Genomic DNA, 24944 nt, shown 5'->3' on the forward strand with positions numbered 1-24944 from the left:
AATAAAATATATCAATTTTGCAACATAAATTCACAGCAGCAACTCACAGTCACACTGTCCTCAGCACTGTGATGTACAGTCATACCTATCAGTTTCAACAACCGTCTGGCTTCCCGCAAGGCAAAGTTCTAATATCACATCCATCATCACGGCAATACATAAAACCTCAGCTAACAATCAATATTTCATAAAATTACCTGCTGGAATAAAGGGATGGGACTTTAAAATCAATGGTATTGGCTTAATGAGCATCCATATATTTGGGATATCCAGCCTTTCCTACAGAGTTGGAAGGCAGTATGTGGGAATGGGCTAATTACATTAGTCTGTAATCAATTAATGCACAACTGTTTCTTGAAAATAAACAATGTAATGTATGGAAAGCATTACACAGACTGCATGACAGTGAGCGATATCTCAATTCTTCTGAGTTTGTCTAATGTTTGAAATGGTATAATTCATAAAAAATAATCAATAAAAAAATGCACACACAAATATATATATAATAATAATAAATAATAATAATAATATATATATATATATATATATATATATATATATATATATAATATATATATATATATCAGTGTTTTCTCTGCATGTTCATTGAAAGGGGCACTTTCTACCCCATTCATCAAAATAAGGGGGAAGATTTGACATTTTAGGGGGCAGTCACTTTTGATGTGAATTTTGCCTTCCTATGAAGCGCTTCCTTGATGTCAATACGGTCGTCACCCAGTTCGGTTGCGTCGTCTATATCGTATGCAGCACATATGCATAAACATCGACATGATGACGTTTGTCAGCTTTTGATGTGCTCGGCTGCTGTCTATCTTCTGTCTAATTGTCACCTACAAGTTTCCCCGACTCAGGATTTGACATACATGTTCCCTCGGATACGATTTGATCCGAATTTAGGGGGCTTAAATCCATGAAAAATGCACCGATCTCCATGCGCCGATCAAACGATAGTGTTGCATTGCTATACACGTGCCTACACAATGCTAAAGCTCGAATTTTCCCAACTTCCATTATTGATAAACACAGTTCGCTGTACTATGCGCTTTGGTCACCCTCATATATCAATATATGTGGACGTCTTTGCTTGCTGTGTTCTGCGCGGTTTTCGCGCAGTCAGTGACTTTTTCAGGGCAGACAATGACTCGAATGTGCAATTTGCGCAATCGCGCAGTCGAGAGAAAACCCTGATATTTATATATATATATTACACTCTTAAACACGCTAGAGTTTGATAACTATTACAAACACACATGCATCCGGATCAGATCATATATGGTCCTATAGGAACAAGTCCATGTGGTTTTATCAATGTACAGTAATGTACCATCGCATAACACTACATGTAAGTAATTTATTGGGTTGATTTCCTTTTAAATATTACATGTTTGCTGTAAAATCACATGACCATGACTTTTTTGAAGTGCTGATTAGATTAAGGTGACCTAGATTTGTTCATGTGATATTTGTTCTATGCTGTCAGATTCCTGTTTGCAATTCTAGCCACATTTTAAATTCATTGTCTGGTTAATAACCGTTAATACACACTTCTGGCCACTTGTGCATTGGACTTTCCAGGTTTTGATAATTATTGCTGTCAAACTGTTGCAACTGAGGGAACGTCTTGCCATTACTGGCATGGTGATTGGTTTTTCAATGTAATCTGATTACTTAGTACTGTGCATATATCTATACATACCAGCACACCATACAGTAGTAATAGTTATTAAACAACCTGCCGATACTAATAACGCCAGGTTAATAATTCTAGGAAATGTCCAGATCCATGATATTTTATGCTATTAATATTACAGATATGATAATACACGTCTTTTTTTGTTACAATATCAAGACAGAAAGAAAGCCATCTTCGCACAAACAAGTCTAATTCACATTTAAAATAGTAAAGGACTGAACCATTAAAGCAATTATAATTGTATGGATTCCTAAAAGCATTGTCCAAGTGATTGGGTAGATTAGTATTTAAGTATTTATTGATTAATTTTTCTTGATATATTATTTATGATTCAAAACAGTACATATCAGCTGAATTAGCTTTGTAATCAACAGATGGAGTTCATAGCAAACAAAGTGAAAATTGTGCGATCCATATTTGCAGTAAGCTTGGTAACACGTACAGAGTCCATAGGCTCAAAGTTAATTAAAATTCAAGGACTTTTTCAGCAATTTTCAATGACTTTTTGAGGTCTAAATATCTTTATCCAGGTATAATATTCTTGATACTTCTTTTTAATATCATTTTTTATGATATCATCACCAACATTTCATAATTGTTGAAAACCATGGGTGGCATATTAATTTTCCGGGAATGTCCAGGACTCAATTTCATTTGAAGGACTTTTCAAAGATTTTCCAGAAGGCTGTAAAATTCAAGGATTTTCAAGGACTTTCAAGGACATTCAGAACCGTGCAGACCCTTAAACACACTGCATTGGCATAATGTAAGTGTAAGCTATATAGTGTAGCTCACTTTTTTCATTTTATTTTAAAATCATGGCAGCATGACAAAATTAGGTACAAAAGTGACACAGATGGCCAAGAACACAGCAGGACATAAACAACACTAAACTGCAGTCAAATTTAGGCTTTATAATCTAAAGACACCAATAGACAATTCAGAGTCCCAGCCTGGCCCAACCAATTGAATTCATCTGCAAAATTTCAAAAATGTCAATTAAGTTACATATTTACATGTAATTCTTGATAGCATATGTAGTTAGCGTGTCACCTATGATAAAAATGATGCTCTTTGTATGTCGAGTGCTAACACATGCAATATTGAGATGGAAATACACAGCAACAGACTAAAATTTGCATGCTGTACTTCTACCATATCCTTTCCCAGCTATTTACACGTATGGTAAATTCCTTTAGTGACATTACATAGTAGACCTTTTCATGTCAGGGGGTTCTGTTTACAAACCTCCAAGCTACAGGTGCTAATTTTAATCATACACATATGGCAGTTTAAATGATGCTGTAGAATACTGGCTAATAGCTGATAACACTTTCAGATGAAGGTAGATGGCATTTGCTTGGACGTACCCCCAAATTACTTAAAAAGCCCCTCAATTAGGATGGATGGTACAGCCATGTGATAGTTCCTCCTTAAGAAGACATATCATTTCGTCTTTAGAAGCTTATCATAGAAAGACAGATTGGAAGAAATTTGATCATGTTATCCTGTGAACAAATATCATCTTGTCTTTAAGCAGTCAGTCGACAAAAAATTCTTGTTGTCTTGAATTTTGTCGACTCAAAGTAATTCACCTTTAATAACATCACGTACTGAATAGGGTACAATTTTTAGACTTATCTGGCACAATACTTATTCATTCTGAACTTTTTTTAATAACATCACGTACTGAATGAGGTACAATTTTTAGACTTAAAAGGCACAATACTTATTCCTTCTGAACTTTTCCACCCTATAGGTTTATTATCCTCTGGGACTGAGATTCAAATGTTCCGTTCTAGCTGATGTGTGAATGGACTCAAACTTTTGATCTTCCCCTTGGGATGTCACTATAAGCTTCAGGCAGAAATGACATTTCTTTGGCAGCAACTGCGCCTGTTTTTAAAGTACCATATTGTGTACAAAAACGTATGTCCCTGGTTGATGAGGACAAAAGATCTCATTTGGAATTCCTCTATACAACACAATTTAAGAAATGGCACATAAATTCACCACTAAATTGAAAACATGATCATAAGGGAAGGCCCTTTATGTCGGGGGGGGGGGGGTCAGAATTTAAAATGTGTTATTATTTATGGCATGTTAAATAAGAAAGAGAATGTAAATTGCTTCCAAAATTCTACTTTAAAAATTCTCTATCTGATCTACATGCATTTTAGCCAAAACACTGAATCTATAATTCAAACTCAGTACATATTTTTACATGTTGACCACCCCTCTGAAGATCAGGCATTCACGTTTTAATGTGACTGAACCTATTGGTAAACACATGTACCGGTATTTTGAGTCAATGCGAGGCACTATATTGTCTAAGCAATACTTGGGTCATTCCTTATCGATGAACATAAAGCTACCATTTAACACTGCAAGAATGGCATTAATATTGCCCCAAACATTAATTTGTTCATTTCCCGGAGCCTCGTTTCACTAGGGCTAAGTGTATACTTAACAGAACAGCAAAACCACTGTAATAGAGCTTATTCCTTACTTGAAATCAGAGCCTCCAACATTTTCTTTCCTCCATGGAAACCATGAAGACTCTGAAGGAGCATATAAAGTAGGCAGCTTTGTACTTTAACTCAGTGTCTCTTAGAGGCTAGGCTTAGATCACAATGGGTTTGCATTTTAAGTCTCGACAAGCAGTAGACCAAAAAAGTATTCTGAAGTCTAAATATTTGTCCTGAGGCATGTTCTACCGTGAATAAAAACAGTTTTGAAACATTTTGAATTTACATCTCTAACTTAGATGCTTGACTTTGACTCATGGGCAAATGGCAATATGCTTGTTAAAGCTCCATAAGCTGTATCTTTTGGCTATTTTTTCAGAACTTTTGTTTTGTGGTTTCCCTTCACTTTCCGCATTGAATCCCTAAACTGTAATTTAATGCCAAGTATTTAACATATCAACACAACCTATATGAGTATAATCTCCATTGTTATTGTTGAAAATTGTATTCAAGTCTGGACTAGAATTCATTTGTAAACAATAAATAATGATCACTACACACATACAAGCTGTGTTGACAAAAAGAATACTCGAAAATTTCAGCATGACAAACGGATTAGGGTCAAACACAGTAGTTGATATACAGAAGCAGAATACTGAAAAACTTGCCACAAGTTACAGTTTATGTCCCTTTAAGTAGTTGTGATGATCAGATGAGGATATACTGCTCTTTAGTTTGCGCCGGACTTTCTGAAGTTAAGAGCGTGTGATTGATTTGTCATCAGCCGGCAGCTGTTGGAATGACTAACATGTATTATCATGAATTCATTATGTACAGTTATACTGATACATTCTCAGAGTCAAAAAGTCCAAGTCAGCAATTTTCACACAGAATGCTGGAGAAAATGTTGAATTTCTGTTTCAGTATTTCGGTAGTAGTCTAGCATCTCAATGTTGTCTTTCTGCCTTCGTCCATACTCATCTAGTTGCAAGCTTCCACTTATATGCTCTGATGCGGTAGAATGTAAACCTGCTCATTTAAATGTGAATGGGCTCAAGCAGAGACCATGACGTCACTGACATCCCTGTCAAAGTCATTCAGTCAAGATGGTCCTCTCATGATTGGTCTACGATTTCAGTGTGTTGTTCAGAGTATTTACATTGTATCTCCACCCCGAACAAGTCATAGGATAGGACCATTTTGACTGAATGACTTTCAAAGGACGTGATGTCATGGTCTCTAACATTTCATTGAGCATTTTGCATTTTTGCATTCTATGGCATTAAAAGTGGATCTCGTAATTAGACAGGGAGTATGGACAAAAGCATAAAGACATGGAGATGCTAGACTACTGTAAAATGTGAATAGTAAGTGTGACAAATGAAATAAATGGGTGCCCAACCAAGTGATCAAGCACACTCTGTAGCATTGTTCTCACTGATTTACATATTGTTGATGGTAATTTGTAGAAAGGTGAGCAATACTGCATGATGCTCTCTTCAGGTGCCGCCAACTAAGCTGTTCGTGCAAAAAGGTGTTCGTGCGAAGTTTTTTAGCGGGCGGGCAAATTTCAAATCTAATCAGCGGGCGGGGAGAAAATATCGATATTTCATGTGGGCGGGGAAGAAATTTCATTACTTTCAGTGGGCGGGGAGAAAATTTTTGACAGTGGGCACCGGAAATACGTAGAGGGAGGGGAAAGCGGCGTGGTTGATAGAACTTGAGGAGAAATTAAGCGCCTAACTTAGAGGGGAGCAATGTTCCAAGTATACTGCTAACTACTGGCATGGTTTTGTGTTGATCTGGGTTGCCTAGTGGGCATCTAGTTGGCAATGGGGAATTTTAGTAGTGGGGAGAGGGCAGTGGGGAGCTTGAATTGTTGTGGGGAGCGGGGAGCGGGCAGACTGTAGATACCGGAGGGCAGTGGGCATCACAATTCAGTGGGAGGGCACATTTTCAGTGTATGCCAGTGGGAGGGCAGTTACGAACAGCTCTCACTTTCCCCTCCAAATTTTAGGTCAAGGTCAAAAATAAGAAAAATCGGTATATCAGACTTCAAAACATGTTTTGTGATGATTTTGCGAAATTCATAAAATTTACCAGTTGGCGGCACCTGTTTCTTAAAGCAAAGGAAACAATGAGGCAAAAAAACATTTCAAAAAATTGGAGTGTATAGGCATGACAAACTGATAAAGATATAACAACTTCCTGGGCAAAGATGTGAAAAGTTTCCGAGTGATAAACAGGATATATCCTGAGAGAAACTAAGGCATGCAGATGGGATCTATGTACATAGACATTGCACCGGGGCTCAAGATGGATACAATAGTGGATGATTTCCTCTTCAGTACGATTATTCTATGACATTTAGCTTTCCCAAGAGATACATTGTTTCCATTTGATTGACGTGGCTACCAGCAACCTAAACGGGACTTCTACAAAAGAAGAGAATGCACTATTTATACATGTTTTGTATCACCGTATCAACGCTGAATGAATATATATTGGACAAACTCATAAATTGTATAATATTGTTTGAATTGCCCAACCCAGCGAAGGCTGCTCTACTAGTTTCCATGCATTAGGAAATTTTCGGTCTATGTGATGTCATATATCAATGCTACATTGTAGGAACTTGATGATCTCATTCTCAGTTTATGTACGGTAAATAATAAACATACATTTGTGATCTATGTTTTAAATACCATGTGGTGTTCACAGCACAATGATAATGTAATAGTGTACATGTATGGGAATGAATAAATTACAAATTTTGTTGTTCATGTGGTATAATTTCTTTACTTAGTAAATTACCAATGTACTTAATATGTTATTCTATTAACTCCAGCATAATTTAAACACAATAATAGTAAATAGATAGCAATAAATTATGCATACAATGTAACACTGCACCCAACATTAATATACATTATGAGTTCAAATTAGCGAGAATCACTGAATTTATACAGCTCAATGTATTTGTTTTCAGTTTTTTACTGATTTTGATGAACCATCCTTCAATGTTGTACTTATAAAACTTTAATATATGCAACATTTCTATAAAAGATCATGTATTTAATATACTCGAAGGGCGTGCAAGCTAGGCTAATAGACTTTCATTCTCTCTCTCTCTCTCTCTCTCTCTCTCTATCTCTCTCTGTATGTGAGTGTGTGTGAGCATATGTATTGTGTGCATTAGAGTATAAATATGGAGAGTATTTCCATGCATATATTTGTTTCTGCAGTAATTTTTGCCTCTTTGTTGACTCACATGCTGGCATACCTGTCGATTTCAAAAGTTTTCAATATATCTATTTAATTTTATGTGTTTTTGCATATTTTGAACAAGTGTAAATGACACGGGTAGTGAGCAAATTGCTTACAGAATGATATTGCAAATATTTTAGAAATGTTATTGATAAGAGACAAAATATTGATAAGTGACAGAATATTGATAATATATAGATATATATATATATATATATATATATATATATATATATATATATATATATATATATATATATATAATTTTTTATGTCTCTTCTTGCATCAATTGGTCTTTCCACAGAACAACAGTCAAACAAACTTTCGTAGCTTTGGTGTATCATTATTCATGAAAAATTTGCTTGCCAGACACACAAAACAGTTGAATGCATACTGGTTCACTGTTCACGGATGGAAATTTATTCAATTAACAGGTTTGTGATAAAATCATGTGATAGATGGGCGGAGAAGTTGATACTTCACTGCACAATTTCCTTAAATTATACCTTGCCCATGTCAAGACACTCCTAATTCTCATATCAACCCTATCATAAATTATGGTAGAAGACAAAGGTACCCAAAATGAGAGGGTCAATGTCTATGGATGATTTGTAGTTACATTTAGGAACATTCTCTTGTCGTAGTTTAATATGATTGTCGAAGTTTAAAGTCCTTGAAAATATAAAAGACTTCAACTTTTACTCAAACTGTCCTCAAGTAAACTTTCAACCATTCTCTTTCAAATTCAAGAATAAAAAGCAGGTGTCACAGTGCAAATTTTGATACTGGAGAAACAAATCACCCGATATTTACTGATATTTGAAATGCAAGATGGCAGCCATCCCTGTGTTATCTCTATGGAGAAAATAAAATTCCTGATTTTCCAAAAAATTAAGACTGTAAAAATGTTTCTTAAATACTCCAAGAGCTTTGAAATGAGCCCCCACAAGTGGTAGGTCAAACAAATATCATAAAAGATTACGAGTCCAAAAAATTCCCTGAGACGCATTCTACTTTTAGGGAATTTTGAAAAATCGACCAGAGCACTCACAGAATCAACCCGTTACCTGACCTAGCGAAAGAACTTAAATCATACCACCATATGAGTCTTGATCAGCCAGAAATTTCTTGCATCATACCATGTCGGTGTTTATGCTAAACCAATCAATGATAATGCTAAATGCTCTGAAAAACAGCAATAACTTTTTTCACTGAATTACTGTCTGTTGCAGGCACAACATGCTCTTCTCATTGATGGACATATCACACATGCAAACACACACACTAATCCTTTAAGATAACAAACATAGGGCCAAAGTCCCTGAAGCTACTATAGACATGGATACAAACTTAAGTATTTCCTGACTGTATGAAATTATCTCACTAAGGTCATCCTAGGGACTTGTAAACCACATATTAAAGCTGTCTGACCATATTAGTCTATAGTTGCTAATAAACGAGAGTTAATACATTCTAATTAAAGTAAACAAGACTTGCTTAAATCAAGATTTACGTCATAAAAAAACAGCATATCTGTCAGGTTATAAAGAATCTTAAGCTGGTTACCTTTATCAGTATTTTCATTTTAACTTTCAAATTAACATTGTAAGTAAGTTCTGTTGAATAAGTTGAGACTGTACTTACTCAGAGAAAGCACACTGAAGAGACAAATGTTTGAAACTTAAGAAGTTCAAGGTCATCAAAAGCATTATAAGGAATCATGTAACACTTTCATTGCACTGTTTACATAGATTGCATAATTGCTATAAATAGCACATGAGGAATCTTACAGCCCAGCTTTACCATAAAAACCCTATCACTTTGACCACTCTTTTAATTGACCACTCTATTTTTTTCCTCAAAAAGTAATTTTATTTTATCCTTACCAAGTCAACCATAAATGGAAATTAGAACTTTCTCTATCTCTATCTATTTGACCACCCTATCATGACAAACTATTATGAGCAATTTCTTTTAGATAACATACAGGGCACAATAAATGATGGTTCAGAATATGTCAAAGTTGGGATTCAGGAAAGTTACCTTTACAGGTTTTAATCCTCCAAGATGGTAAGCCATTTCACTATGAACTGTCAAAAAAGTTGAACTTTCTGATAATTCTACACTAAAATTATTTTGGCTTTGATGATTTCCTAATTAATTCAATTCTTTAAAATCATATTAATTATTTTTTTCTGGGTGAATTGATAGGGTTTATACAGTACAAGAATTACATACAATGTAAGTCAAATTTTGACCAAAAATGACAAAAAATTCCTTAAAAATACACATTTGCATATTTCATCACAATTTGAACAAATCTAAGTTGGGTTATCCCTAGGGACCTGTATACCAAATAACAAAGCTGTCTGACCAGCGGTTATGAAGAAGATTTTTTACCAAAAACGCCTTTTTTGGCATTAATTTGCCTATTTTCAACAATATCAAAAAATTAAAAAAAATAGTTTCTCAAAATCATATTTTTCATCTACACAACAAATATAAAATCAGTAAGTACTGCGGTTCTCAAGATATTTGAGTGGACGGACGCCTCACAAACGGACATACATACATACATACATACATACATACATACATACAGACTGACGACGGACGCCGGACGGATACCCATCCCAATAGCTTCTATAGACTATAGTCTATAGTAGCTAAAAAACTATTAATATTATTTTGTGTGCAAGTGTTGCACAATTCTATACCTCCTTTAGTATTGACAGCAATTGATACAGGCAATTTTTGATGGCCACGCCTGTTGACAATTAATGCTCTCGGCCAATTAAGATCCATTATCATTCAAGTATTCAAGAACAACTTTTGCCTCATCACTTATTAAATGGATTAATGATCAGCCTCAACTGTTGCTACTCAAAAGTCTCCTTCAGCACCCTCAGTTTGTCCTAAATTATTCAAAACCATTGCACCAACTAGGAAAGTAATTGCCTGCACACCTGTGCTGCTGGAGAAATTCCAATTTAAACAAAGTCAGGTGTGTCACGCCAAAGTAATCAAACGACGATAAGCTGAAAAGATGATAAATGATAACTTGTAACAGTCGAGTGGGTAATTACAGTGAACAGGCCTGTGGGATTTGAGGCCTTTAAAGTTAAAAGCTGTACAGTTTACCTCCAAAATGGGTGTCAGCTGCCTATAGTACTAGTGTAAGGCATCTTTCAAGTAATACAGGAGTTTTAATCTAACAATGTAAATGTACAGAACTTTCACCTTTAAAAACAGGGGAAAAAAAGTACTCTTTTATCACTGAAAACTGGTATGCTGCAATTGTCACTTTTTTTTCATCTTTTTCTGGGACCCGAGGAAATGACCGAGATCATAATGAGGATGATGTTTCAGTTTTGAGACTCTGTCTCAAGAGTTTTCAAGTAAAGTTAAAGATTGAACTTGACATTGTGATGATTACTTCAGGCAAAGTCCAGATCCTCAGGATGCTTTAACTCTGTCTAAATAAAGGCATGAAGGTACAGTTTTAATACATTTGGGTAACTATCTAAGAATGCATGTCCCCTGTACCAACTTGACTGTTTGTACTAGGTGTATAAGTGGTAAACTGCTTCATCAGCAAGAAAATCTCTGCAGTACGCGTATAATCAGGAAGACGCTGTATAGTTAATGCTCCGATGCAAACTTGATGTGGGATTAGCTCTGGTGTGTACTCTTTGACAGCTGAAAAGTTTCAAAGGTTATAATATTACTATTGACACTGTTGGGGTGATGAAAATAAATTTCATAAAATCCCTAAATCAACCAAAAAGTTCTCGAATCAAAGTTATTGGAGTCTGTCATTCTTTTGCATTTATTTGTTGTTAAAAAGTGGATTTTATTTCACACTGAAATGATCAATTACTGGTTTTGATAAGAGTAATCAGTTCAGAGCCATCTACAATATGTTCACACTGCCAAGTACAGAATGCTAGTCAAATGCCTCACAGCATATATCAATCACCTTTACAGAAAAGACTATGGAGAATTGTATAGATTTCTGTAGCTTATAGATATTCTATAAAAGCTGTATACAAGTTTGTTGAGTTTTGGCCCCATTGTCTGTAGAATTCTGTAAAAAAAAAATTCCATAGAATTCTACAGGAATCTATAGAACACTTTTCATGTAAAGGGTGAGGTTGAAAAAATACTGGTCTCAACTATTATGTACTTGCTGTTTACCATCATATGAAAAAACATCTTTAATAATGTCTTATTTGAAAAAAATAAAGTAGAGAGAAGTCATTGACTATAAATTCATGCTTAATTAGTCCATGGTTATTGACAGACACTGAAATGAATTTGATAGAATCGAACAGCATGCAAATTAAATGTACATGTCTGCATGTTTGGTTGTACCAGCCCACTGTCCTTGTAACAACTTTGATAGAGATCAGTTCAGGCATCTGAAAGAAAATTGTTTACTGATGAGGTACTACACAAGTAGCTGTACTAGTTGTATATACATCCTAAACAATTGAACAACATGTAGGCCACAGTAATTAAATTCTTTGTTTTGCATCCACTCAAAACCTTGAAAAGTAAGTGGGCAAGCAGTCAAAAAACATACATCCACAAGAGGCACAAGTTTTATATTCACTTAGGGAAGAGCCCACTCAAGAATCAAAGCAGGAACTTCTTTTTCATCTCCATAATTTACACTATAATGTGACATTGTTCAAACATACAGGCATTTAAGTAAATTTCATGGAATTTGTAAACAAAGAATGAAACCTCAAAAAACCTAATGAAACCTCCAAAAACAATAATGAAATAAAGTTTAATAAAAAAAAAAAAAACATAAGTAAGCTGGGGTGCAAAACAAAGAATTCAATAACCAAGGCCGTGTGTCAGTAATCCCATGGATTTTAAATTGACAGTTACATGTGTATTTGAGTCCATTATACAAACTTTTTTCATGTAAAATTCACTTCTTTGTTCATGTTGCTTTAATGATTTACATTTCCAAAGTCAAATGCTTTTGTTTGTGGTGAGAAATAGATGATGCCTACTTGTAATTTTCATGAATTGAATTCAATTTAATACAATATGGTGTCTGCAGGCAATCATTTAACACTGCCCATTATGTATATTACATCAGATCAGCACATCAGCAAACCAAAAATCACAATAGTGATGAGTTTGTAACATACATTGTGAAAAGTAACTGTCTGGTAACAATTCACATTGTTTTTAATTACCATAAATTTTGTGGATTATCCCTTACCGAAAATTATTGTACTGCAAATTTGCCGTAAGTTTGCTGCAAATTTGCAGCAAGCATATAGCTTGCAGGAAGGAGTTGCAGAAGTTTGCAGGTAGATGTGACCCTCCTGCAAACCCTTAAGTCAGTTTGCAGCAAATTTGCGGTAAACGACTAAGTTGCTGCAAATTTGCGGCAAACCAGATTATTGCTGCAAATATGCAGCAACACATGATTGACATATTTCCCACTATTTCATTACCAGGGAGTACACACTACACACTGAGTACTGTTGCACTTTGTTACCAGTCATGTGTAAGCAACATAAAATTGATCTTTCATTTATATTTTATGTTCATTTATTTCATAACAGACAATCCACTTTTTAAATTATAATAACTGGTAATGCTAGATAATGAACAGCTTCAGTTATGCTGGTGAAAGCATTGCATGGATATAGAGTGCATCTATAGTATATACTGTAGTGACATGATGTAATAAAAGTGCCCTTTGACAATCTGGTTGGGTAAATTATGGTTGGATCGAAAACTGAATTTTTAGGGAAACAAATTTTTAAAACAGGGACTTGTCTGTCTTGCAAGTTACACCCTGTATTTTCTGCAAATGATACCAAAATGCAAACAGTTTGGAACGAAATGTGCGTTTGATGATCTGTAAGGACACGTCGTAGACTTTTGTTTCTGCAAATCTGTACGGTAATGTTTCCGCTACTACCTCCAAGCAGAGTAGTGGCTGTGCTCCAAGCTATTCATCCCATCAACATAGTACACATATACGGTACGTACAATGCACTGCAGCTAAGTTACAGTCTGTCCCATCGATGCCGCTGACAAAATGTCGCCTTCTGATAACATGGGTCGAGGTAAAAGGCTTTTGTCCATGTTTTCAGCGTTAGAGTTATATTGCCGAGCACAAATTTGAGGTTTAGCCATCCCGAGTCGCTGTACGAAAATTCAAAGCGCCGCTTCACCAACGTCCAACACGTCCGAGCAGCCGACATGTTTACACTCTCCGGTCACGGTTCATCAAGGTCAATTCGCGCATTGATATTGATTCTTCGTGCTGAAAGAATTTTTACTCTCTTTTTAGTCTTTCTATGATAAAAATAACCATTTTCATTAAACTAATAAATTAAATGCTATATTAAGTATGAAATATAACGGATTGGTGCAGATGTAGAGTCAATTCCAGTATTTAAAAACGGGACTACATTATCAATCGCGTAATGATTTGTAGATCACACTTCCGTTATCGTCATGAGGCTTGATCGGCGCGAAGTTAGATTTTAGTACCATCGGCCAGTGTCGGCTGCGTGCTTGTGAGCAGGGAGTTTTCTAGTGGACAATTTCGTGATCTTTCTATGGAATCGCCAGCCAAATGACATCACATAGTTGCAAAAACGTGTATACAGTACCAGGGACAGGCGGAGTTCTAAATTTGTGAACGCGAGCGGCAGTAAAGATGCCGACTATATTTTCCGAGTACGGTATTTACACACAGCACGGTGAGACCTGCAACCGGACTGGGAATCGTCCAGCGTCTGCGAGCCGTTCAGAAATGTAAGTCAATGTACCGTTCGTCTGTACATCGATCTCTATAATTATGTTCTGTAATCGTTGTATTGCAATCTTTACCTAAACATAAATTTTCGTTGAGTACAGTACTGATTCATACTGAATTCACTTTCGTTTCACAACAGTTACTTACAGTAAGTGCTGAGATTTTTGCAGATTGTCGCCGTCGTGTATGTAAACAACATACGGCGAGTTGTCCGCTGTCGGACATTTTAATCATTATTAATTTAATTTCGATCATGAATATTTATGCATTTTCTGCTTCAATTTTTCAACTTGATTTTGTCTCATTTTCAGATAATTATCGATTTCTTTCATGAAATTTACAATGTTTGGTCAAACGGTAAAGACTTACACTCTTCCCTGAACGATTTATATTTTTCAGAATCCATTGCTGGTACACTAAAGGGGACAAGAAATTCAGAGAACAGAAAGCCAAATCGCAGCCTTTGACAGTAATGTAAATGTTACATGAAACTTCTCAAGTCAAAAGAAAATCTTGACATGATCATGACACTTATGTGGCATGAAATGAACATGGTATATGAAATAAATTGTACCGCAATTGAATTTAACCTTTTTTTCTCTGTCATCTTTTTGTTTATAATAACTTTATTTGCGCTGACCATTGTTTCTCGTGAAACTGGTATTTCAGAGTTTAGTTGGATAAATAATATTTATATATTGGCGGACTGTGGACAGCACAAGATGTATTTTATCCAACTAAACTCTGAAATACCAGTTTCACGAGAAACAATGGTCAGCGCAAATAAAATAATTTGCTGTATGGAGTTTGCGGCAAATTTTCAGTAACATTCAAATTAATTTGCCGCAAGTTTGCTGCAAGGATTGTGCCGCAAATTTGCTGCAAAGAGTTTGCAGCAACGTTGCGGCAGGGAGTTTGCTGCATATTTGCAGCAAGTTCACAAGAAACCTAATTTGCATCTGAAAAATGAACCACCCGCATATTTGCGGCAAATAGTTTGCTGCAAATTTACTGCAAAGCTTGCGGCAAATTTGCAGTAACAGTTTGCGGGAGGCCTAAAATTTCGGTAAGGGATATCATACCAAGACTGTATGAGGGCTTGAATCTGAATCCCAACTTTATAGAACATAGTTTAGCGTCTCTTTATAGTCATTTTTGTACCTCTTTCATTTTTCAGTGATGTTCACTTTGTATGGAAGACAAAAAGGCATAAATTTAAATGCAAATACATCATACAAGCCAAAACGTACAGCAAGCTACTTTTCAAATGCAATAAATTATGTTAAGTATATCAAAAATGTTTCAAAAGATTTCAAATGTACCCGATAGCAAAGGATAAGCCACACTTTAAAACTTCTTTTTACACAACAACGTATTGCAAACTGAAGAGAAACTGAACCATTGTACCTATCATTGCAAAGCTTTGAATCCAGCTATAGCACTGGCCCAGTGCTAAAGGATACATGCACATCGACAGTAATCATATTATATTTCCCACAAAGTTGAATTTTTACATTCATAAATTATGGCTTTGAGGTTGTAGCACTAAAGACTACAGAATGTACTTGAATTCCAAAATCTCTGTTAGTCAACAGCCTTTGTGGACCCATTCTGAATTTCAAATGCTTACAGAACTAACATTCTAGTAATTTTCTTCTCTGGTGTGAAATAACTTTGCACTCTGTCTCTATAGTTTCACTCTTTAGTAAAAACAAAATGTTTCCTTGATTCAACGCATGAGCGTTGAATTAGATTGATCATGCTTGAAATTGAGTGCACCTGCCTGATTAGAATGTTTTAGCATACACAATATAAATGAATAATTAGGCGTCTTTATCACCAGCAACAGAGTTATTTATTTTGTCAACCTGGAAATTAACCTAATTACAGTCAAAACATTTTACCATTAAATCGTTATACTGTATACAACCCATACATATAATGTAGAATAGAAGGGAGTTGCAGCAGGCATGTCATACCAGTTTTACAATCTGCATTATAGAATTAATATTTGTATAGCGCTGCAGCCAACATTGCCAGTATCCGCAGTGTCTCTTTGGATGGCATAGTCAAGAAATTTTTAGATCTGTTTGTAGTTGTTTGAAATACTGACACTTCTACTACAGTAAACTGAACTAAAGTATGAAGGTAGAACACAGCTGACTGATGGAACCTACATGCCATATTGCCAAGTAAACAAAATTTTCACAAGTCTGTCAAAAAATTTATCATCAAACTTTTAATAAAAATATAACAGTATTTTATTTAAGAAAACAACATGAGTTAACTAAATATTATTCTCTTCATGTTAATGTATTTCATGCAAAAATGTGTATATGTATGTGTAAATAAAAAAATATATATATATATATATATATATATATATACAGTGCTCTATGTGGAAAGCAAAGCGTTATAAATAAATAATAACATAAATTACTTCAAGTACAAAGTAATAAGATCTGTTACATAAGTTTCATGCATCCTGCAATCTTCAGACAGAAGCATATATGTTATTTACTGATCTATTTAATTAATTATTATTCATTTATTTTATTTATATTTAATAATACTTTACCAGAAATGTTTTGAAATTATCACAAGTACCTTATAGTGTTGACTGTCTAAGTGTATATAGTTGTGCACATAAGGGGCTGGCATGTAAAGTTCTCAAATTGAAAAGTTTCATTCTGTGTCTATATTAGGGTTAGTAAGTTTCTTCTATTTTGGGAATGTGTGATCTTTCACATCTCTAAATATTGCACATTATTTGCATACTCATGTCAACCTGTGACATAATGTATGATCAGTGCTATTAAAAATGGATTACACCAAGTAAACAACATATGGTAAACGAGTCATATACACCATGTGTTTCAGGCCAACTGACTGTACATATTTTACTATGCTTCACCTTGCTGACCTGTTACACACCGCTGACCTTAAACTGTTACACCAATGGTCATGTGACGCTCAATTAGACGCTGGACAGCTGATTAAAACTACTTCATAAAGCTCCACTGATTGGAACTTTTGTTGTATTTTCTACTATTTTTGTTGTGTTTTAAAAATTTGATCATACTCAGAAAAATAAAGTTGAAATGAACAGTCTGTACTTGTGTATTCAATTTCTAGCTCCAGACTTGTTGATGATATACTGATTTAAGGTTGTATGAAAGTGAAACACTTAAACTTTTCTTCAAACTTTCCTCAATGAACTTTCAACTTTTCTCTTATCATATCAAGATTAAAAATCTGGGGTCACCATGCAGAAGTTGGTACAAGAGAAACAAATTATGGAACATTTATCGACATTCAAAATTCAATATGACCGCCATTCCTGAGTTAACTCTATGGGGAAAAATATAATCATTGATACAGATGTTTAAAAAATTAAGAGTGTAAAAATTTTTCTTACACCAAGAACTTTAAAATTATCCCCAAAGTGGTATACCAGAAAAGTATTGAAAAAAAAAATTGAGAGCTTGAATATCTGTCTCCGACGGACATTCTACCTCAGCTTTAACATATTCAGTGTATTGAAACATACAGCAAGAAGTTGTGGAGCAAAATCTACTCTTTTCTACATATAAAAGGCAAAAGGGTCATGCAAAGTTCGAACAAAAGCATGCAAGCCTATGATTGCTCCTGTCTTTCATTTCTGTAATTTCATGTATTCAGCATTATTAATTAATTCTGCCAAATTCCAAGTTGCCTAAGAGACAGACCCCAATGAAACCAGTGTTCACATTTACTAGTCAAAATGGTTCATGCAATCCCAGGGGTAAAGTTGACCCTTGAACCCTGACACATACTCTTTCCGTTTACTGCCATGGCAACTAATTTACTTTTAAATTTAATCATTGCTGCTATCACTGCAAGTGTATTTCTTCATGTTGAGAAGTCTTCCACTTCTTGCATGAAATACATGTATTACCCTTTTCAATATCATGTTTTATTCTCTCACAAGTTTCATAAAGTGCGAAAGAAATGAAACTTTTAAAGTGTACATATAAATTGTAATTTTACATAGTGACATGAATCTAACACCAAAGACTCTATTAATTGCAAATGTTAGTTTCTAATGATATGCAACATGTAGATTCGTCGAGCTCTGCAATGCAAACCGGACACTCGATCGAATTCCACTGTATGTATTCAAGTATGAGAATACCCCCTTTTCAATATTGAAGAATTTCAAAGTACTGTGTTTATATTTTCATTGGGAAGAATAATATCGAGTCTGCACGATGGCGACATTTATTTCATACGTCACACGCCACTTAATCCGGATTTACATAATATGAAAAACACTAAAATCGGCTTAACAGAATTACACAGAGGATAACTGAGCAAAAATCGTGGCTGATTTGTTTGCAATCGAGAAGAATAGTAATAATGGAAGACAGCACTTTGACTGTGGATCACCAACTACACGACTGCCATATTTGAAATGTACAGGTGATAGAAAAAAAAATAGACAGAGGAGGAATGTAGAATCACTAACAACAGCGAGTAATTGTCAATGTCATATTTACACCATTTCTATTTTCCCCTGAAGCGTGACATTTGGTGGTGACATAAAATGAAATTATACGAAAAACTGACGGTTGCAGCAAGTGCTATTTATATCCGGGGTATGCGTGCCAGCTATTGCCAGCACATTTCGAAAATGCCACTAACAACCACCTTTTCGTTGTCTGTTACTGAGAAACTAGGAACACCATACACACGCAAATTTTACATGAGAATTTTTCAGTATATATATATATATATATATATATATATATATATATATATATATATATATATATATATATATATATATATATATATATATATATATATATATATATATATACACACACAAAATGTATACAATTTGCCCTCCCGGTTATCACCATAATGGCTTTATAGCAACCCCTGAACTTGGGCACAGAAAGTATATATATATATATATACATATATATATATATATATACATTTTGTGTATATTATATATATATATACATTTTGTGTATATATATATATATATATATATATATATATATATATATATATATATATATATATATATATATTAAATATATAGTTAGTTAGTTAGTTAGTTAGTGAAGCACATATGTTTTACATCATTTAGGCCACATTAACTGGCCGTAAATAATACACCTTAACAAACTTTGAACGTTAGCTACTGGCTACCGGCCGAATTCAGCTATCGAACACGCGATTCCCGTGCCGCGCCGCTTCACCGTACATACATGTCTCCACATGGTGCAGGAATAGATGTGTGTTTCTGGGTTAAACAAGGTCATGTCTCTTGCGTCGTGCTCACGCTTGAATTCAGTGAATTAACACATCACAATAAAACAATTTCGATGAGACGAAAATAGACAAGTTCACAAGAGAAAGGGGGAAAAAACGTGCCTCATCGCTTAATGTATTCGCTACCTTTGTCTCTGTGTTCGGTTTCAAAGTCACAGCAGACACACTGCCTTTTGTTGTCTGCGACGCGGCGGCAGCCGACTGCCAGTGATAGGATCAGCTGTGCCGCTATTGTTTGTTCCCCGGCCGGTCGGCCATGTGTTTTCATATTTTGAACGGGCCGTCCCATCTCACCCGCCACATGTTGTACCGCATATAGGCTGACGTGTCACCATGTGTACGACCTATCTCAGGACAACATTTTTATTTTAAACATGTGACAAAAAGTTTCGTTTTCAAGGTCTTACCTCCATATTTGGTTGATTGTACTCATACACTGAAAAAAATAAAGATTTCGCGATTTCTAAGATATCTCCTCTTGCTTGTATGACAACTGAGCATGCGGCATCACTTCTGAAGACTAGCGTACCTTCCTATACGAACCGATGATTTTAAAATTCCAAGCAGGCAGCATGACATCTAACTTCCGCTCGGAGCGGATCTGGAGCAATGCCTCCGAATTTCCGCTTAACGCGTTTCCACCCCAATTACCATGACAACAGAGATATTCCTATGTTCATACGGCAATTGAAAGTTGAGACAAGCTGACAAAATATCAAAGTCGAAAAAATGAAAATTTGCGATCGCTGACGCAAACTATATGCAGATTGCTTACCCTTCTTACGGAAGGAGCCTTCTTGTACTGTATACGTCAAGTCTTTGAACTCAAGTTTCACGGGTGGTCTTTTGGGCAGATGAGACAATTTCTGCGCCTCGAACAGACGACTCTCCACTTTTCCTATGAGGTTTCCATTAGGCGGCCCTTTCTCTTCCAAGTTCAAGACAACAGCGTTAGCATCAGCCATTTTTGCCCCTCGTTTTTGACTCGACTGCTAATGAGTGTATATTCTCGTGCCGAATAACGATGGCAGTTTCCCTGGTAGCAAGGGAGACGAGTTGATTTGAATACACCAGTCCGCCCTACTTTCATGCGACTAGACAAATAATACCGTGTACATAACGGGAACAGCCTCTATTCTTCCGAACACACTCTCGCCCATGATGTCATATCGAGCTATTGTTGTGCGCCAAACATCCCCAATTCCCATTGGTCGTGCCGAGATATTTGAATATCCGCATCGCGTAAGGATAGGGTATATTCATGATGATCATACCATTTTGTTGCGGGGTACGATTGAGAGAATACTGAAGCTGCCATCATCAACAGAACTGATCGCATTCTAAAAGTGGAGCGTATCACTGAAGGTCTAGATAAATAAACTAAAATGTAAAATTGACTGTAGGCCTATAAGCCTATCTATCTATCCATTATCTTTTTATCGTCATCAAGGTAATTTTCGAAGGAGTGTCAATTTCATCGCTGCCTGCGAAAACGCCAAAAACGTAGACGTTTTTGGTACAAAAAGGGTTGCAAAAGTTTGTTCTTATCACCTTCGTTTTCTGATTTTTACCTGAGCGCACGCATTTTTTTTTTTTTTTAAATAACTTTCATCTTACAAGTAAAATCATTATTGCGTTTTGTTGGTCTGATTTTTCCCGACAGTGCATTCTATCCCAGAAATTTTAAGGATATTCGCTTCGCCTTAAAGCGCAGTGGTCGTCGCGCTGCGCGTGCGCGATTTTTTTGTTGATAAACATAAATGTTTGTAAACATAAGTCTTCTCAACTTCAATCGGAGTGAGATGGGAGCGGTCCCTCACTTTGTTAACGCCGTTGTAAGACTCAACATCATGCAATAGTAAAATATTAAGATCGGAAACGAACTTTAGTGGTGTATTTCTTAGATTAATTGACCTTTTATTGCGTGTTAGATTTGGTAAGTTGGTATGCTTGTGACAAATCAGCCGTCATATCAGCGGCAATATCGCAGACATAATAATCAACCCGTAACCTGATGCGGCATTCTCGGATATGTTGTCAACAAGGGGGGGGGGGGCCTCAGGAGCATGCGCAGCGCGACGAACACTGCGCTTTAAACTTCTGTTTCGGAAATCGAGGGAATAACAATGGAAACCAGTTTGCTCGGATTTGAAATATTTTTTAGCCCAACAACGCCATGCACAGGTAACAACTTGAATTAATGCTGGTACCCCAGCTGCAGGAGGGTCTCTGAGCCAAGCAGCCGAATTTCAAGTTGAGGAGTTGCACCCGCGCGTGTTTATATTATTGGTAAAATACTGATTAAAGTATTTTGTCAAGAGTAAAATTTTGAGGGAGTGAAAGGAAATTGCAACTGCCCTCCCGTTACAATTTATCCTCAATGCAGGAGTTGCAACCTTCCAGGGCCTATTCTTCATGAACAGTAGCAATATACTCGGTCAGGTGAGTAAATTGCACAAACTAATATGACCGTAGAGGGCGTGCTGCATAATACAATTGCATCGTCGTGATTTCATGAAGTTTTGTACGTCATACAAGTAATGCATATCGATCATACCGGTACATCAACAAATAGAGACACGACTGGAGAAGGCTGGACCGAAGCTAAGCTGTCGTACAATGCAATGCCATTTTAATGTTCTAATTACAAACCGAGATCTGGGATCACTGCTATTCTGACCAGGGCTCTCGGAAGACGAAAAGTTAAAAAAACACATGATGACACGTAGGCCTATATCTCTGGCTTATAGAATAAAAAAACTTGAATCGCCGAAGAACATTGTCAAAATTAAATCCCGCGCCCACTCCTTATGTATTTGTTGATAGAGTCAAAGGTTCAGTAAGTTTAAACATATAGATGATAGGGTAGGTCCGTCATGCATTTTTAAAACTTTTTTTCAATTTTTATTGGCATAACACAATCAAAACGCAACGTAATTTGGCGAAGTCATATGTGTGAATTTTTAAAGTTGTGAAAGTTGGGTTGTCCGCGCTAAAGGAAACTATTTTTTTTGTTTAGCATAAACAAGGGAAGTTGAAATAAAAACTAAATTTACCAAAAGAACAATTAAGAAATTCACGTACAATTTCACGAGTTGCAACGAACCCTCTTCGCAATTCATTTGCTTGTGGTAGGAGTGGACCACCGCAAAGACGTAATATCTGATATTCTGTCACATCTTGTACAAAGAATACGAATTTGAACATATTTAGCACTAGCTGCAGTGATTGTAGCCTTTGTGGGCTGGGCTTCTGTCCGCCGAGGCGTGCGGCCTGCGCGATATGCCAAACCATCGGGCCCGAGGCGCACGGCCCAGCCCACCAAGGCTACAATTATTGCAGCCAATTTAGGACCTGTTCGTTGTCATGCGATTCAGTTAGCAGAACAATCATATGCCATGAAACTCAGCTGCCCGGCCTAACACATTTTCTCGATGAACTAACACCAATATAAGCTTACACGTTTCGCACAAAGGGGATGAAAATAGCGGCCTACTGCTAGTCTTTGTAAACATATGCTTTGCAGATGCATTGTGCAGGGACTGTGTACACGACCATTTTTATGTACAGGATTGATAAAATAAAAATGACAATTTCGGGATTTTTTGTATGACCCATGTTTAACCTTCGCGTGTTTTTGCTTTTTGGCATGTAACCTCCTGAGTCCTCATGTTTGATGCTCTCTCTCTCTCTCTCTCTCTCTCTCTCTCTCTCTCTCTCTCTCTCTCTCTCATCACAGGCTGTCAAACTGATACAAACTGAACAAAAACTTGAAGTAAACAGAAAAGCAACAGCAAGAAAACTTAGGAAAAGCAAATACAATATGAGAAAATTTTATCATACAGACAGATAAATCAACTGGATGAACAAGTATTTGAAAAATAAGAATACTTAGCAGTTGTTATGAAACACCTATGATATTACCTGGTCATGAAGGCAATAGCGCCTGACCGTTTATTACCCCAAGGGGCCATGCGTTTGTATTCCCAGATGCCGCAGCCCGAGGGTAAAGCGATGTCAGTGTTTATGTTGAGTGCAGTGTGCTCAGGTATATAGCCTAGGCAGTGCAACAACATGAGGTTTACTCGGCGATTCTCAATAGCGGTAATATTATACCAGCTGCGCAGTCGTGCAAATTTCTGAACAAAAGGAAGCAAACAATTAGCATACCGCATAATGTCCTTGGTTGCACTTGAATTTTTGTTATTAATAAACTCTTCGACTTCCTACGCTGTTGGAATGGAAAATCTTGCTATTCTAGTCAGAGGTTCGTCGCTCATCCCGGCTGCGTCGCCCGCCATTTTTCAAAGTTGCAGACGACACCAAGCGTCTGGTCACGTGACCGGGCACTTTTTTCAAAAATAATTTCACAAAGGAACAAGATGCTTCTCAGAACCCTGCTGAATGAAATAGTTCCTGATTATGTTGTGTGTGTGTGTATATAGCAGCAGTGTTTGTGTAAGAGATAACTGAAAATGTATGATATGACACTTGTCACGTTACAGGCGGGAGAATAGTCATCAGTGACCGTCAGAGAAGCTATGACACTGTCAACAGCGTCATACACTCAGAATCCATACCTTGCCTGCTGTTCCGCTGAAGGGAGTGTAAGCTTAAGCTTATGCCACTTTTACATGCACTCGCAAGTGTTTATCTCGCCTGAAGTTGACTACAAAGTTACACATTCTCATAAAAGCAATGGGTAAACTGTTTTCCAGAATTTAGTTTGGAGCCCTACAGTTATTTTGTTTTTAATCTACAGAAAGAGTTGGGAATTTTAGGATTATCTCTCAATCCCTTCCACGATGATCTTTAATTATTTGTCCGAAAATGAAAAATAAGGAAGGTCGGGAAAAATGATCAAATAAATCAAAGTTTGATTCTCCGGCATCTTGTGTCTAATATGTCTCTTCGGTCATTGGTGGAGCTCAGATTACTCGTGGCTAGTAGGGTTAGATTTAGGTGGGTGAGATTCTTGAATCTTCAGGTGAATACATGATGTTGTAGCTTAGGGACAAAGTTGAAATAGGGTCAATAATAGATCTACGGCTTGCTGATTTTCACCTCGGTTATCTTATTTGGTTATCTTGTTATGTCTTTTATGCTTGTAGGCCTATAGTAAAAAGTTTCCCACTTGCACGGTTGTAATCTCGTTTCTTCTTTTGCCCCGTACTCGCTATAGGCCGAAGAACGGCGTCATTTTGGGCTCCAGGTTCTCTACAATTTCAGGAATATAGTGATATAGAAAATATGTGATGAAAATCCCGAAATTTGACTAAAATTGTGAATTTTAAACTCTCGTTTCAGTCTCGCGAGACAGATGAAAGTTTAAAAATTCCATCAGTCGTCGGTACCCCTTTTTTCGAGGTAG

The 24944-nt window shown here is 36.2% G+C and overlaps 1 protein-coding gene and 1 long non-coding RNA gene across 3 annotated transcripts in view; one reads left to right on the forward strand and one right to left on the reverse strand.

Moving 5' to 3' along the window:
- Positions 1 to 20772, reverse strand: part of LOC139129995 (ATP-binding cassette sub-family G member 4-like) — a 59591-nt gene extending 38819 nt beyond the window's left edge. Inside the window, exon 1 of one of the 2 annotated variants that reach the window (XM_070695704.1) lies at positions 20349 to 20772. In XM_070695704.1, the coding sequence (XP_070551805.1) occupies positions 20349 to 20538 (190 nt within the window). In that variant the 5' untranslated portion in view covers positions 20539 to 20772. The remainder of the gene's footprint in view (positions 1 to 20348) is intronic. The other variant, XM_070695705.1, reaches the window with a different exon arrangement.
- LOC139126508 (uncharacterized) lies at positions 13708 to 14837 on the forward strand. Its single transcript, XR_011550610.1, has 2 exons — positions 13708 to 14247; positions 14648 to 14837. It is a non-coding gene; the product is annotated as an uncharacterized lncRNA (long non-coding RNA).
- Positions 20773 to 24944: the final 4172 nt, after the last annotated feature.

The sequence above is a fragment of the Ptychodera flava genome, chromosome 3, assembly GCF_041260155.1.
Source record: "Ptychodera flava strain L36383 chromosome 3, AS_Pfla_20210202, whole genome shotgun sequence".
Taxonomy (NCBI): domain Eukaryota; kingdom Metazoa; phylum Hemichordata; class Enteropneusta; family Ptychoderidae; genus Ptychodera; species Ptychodera flava.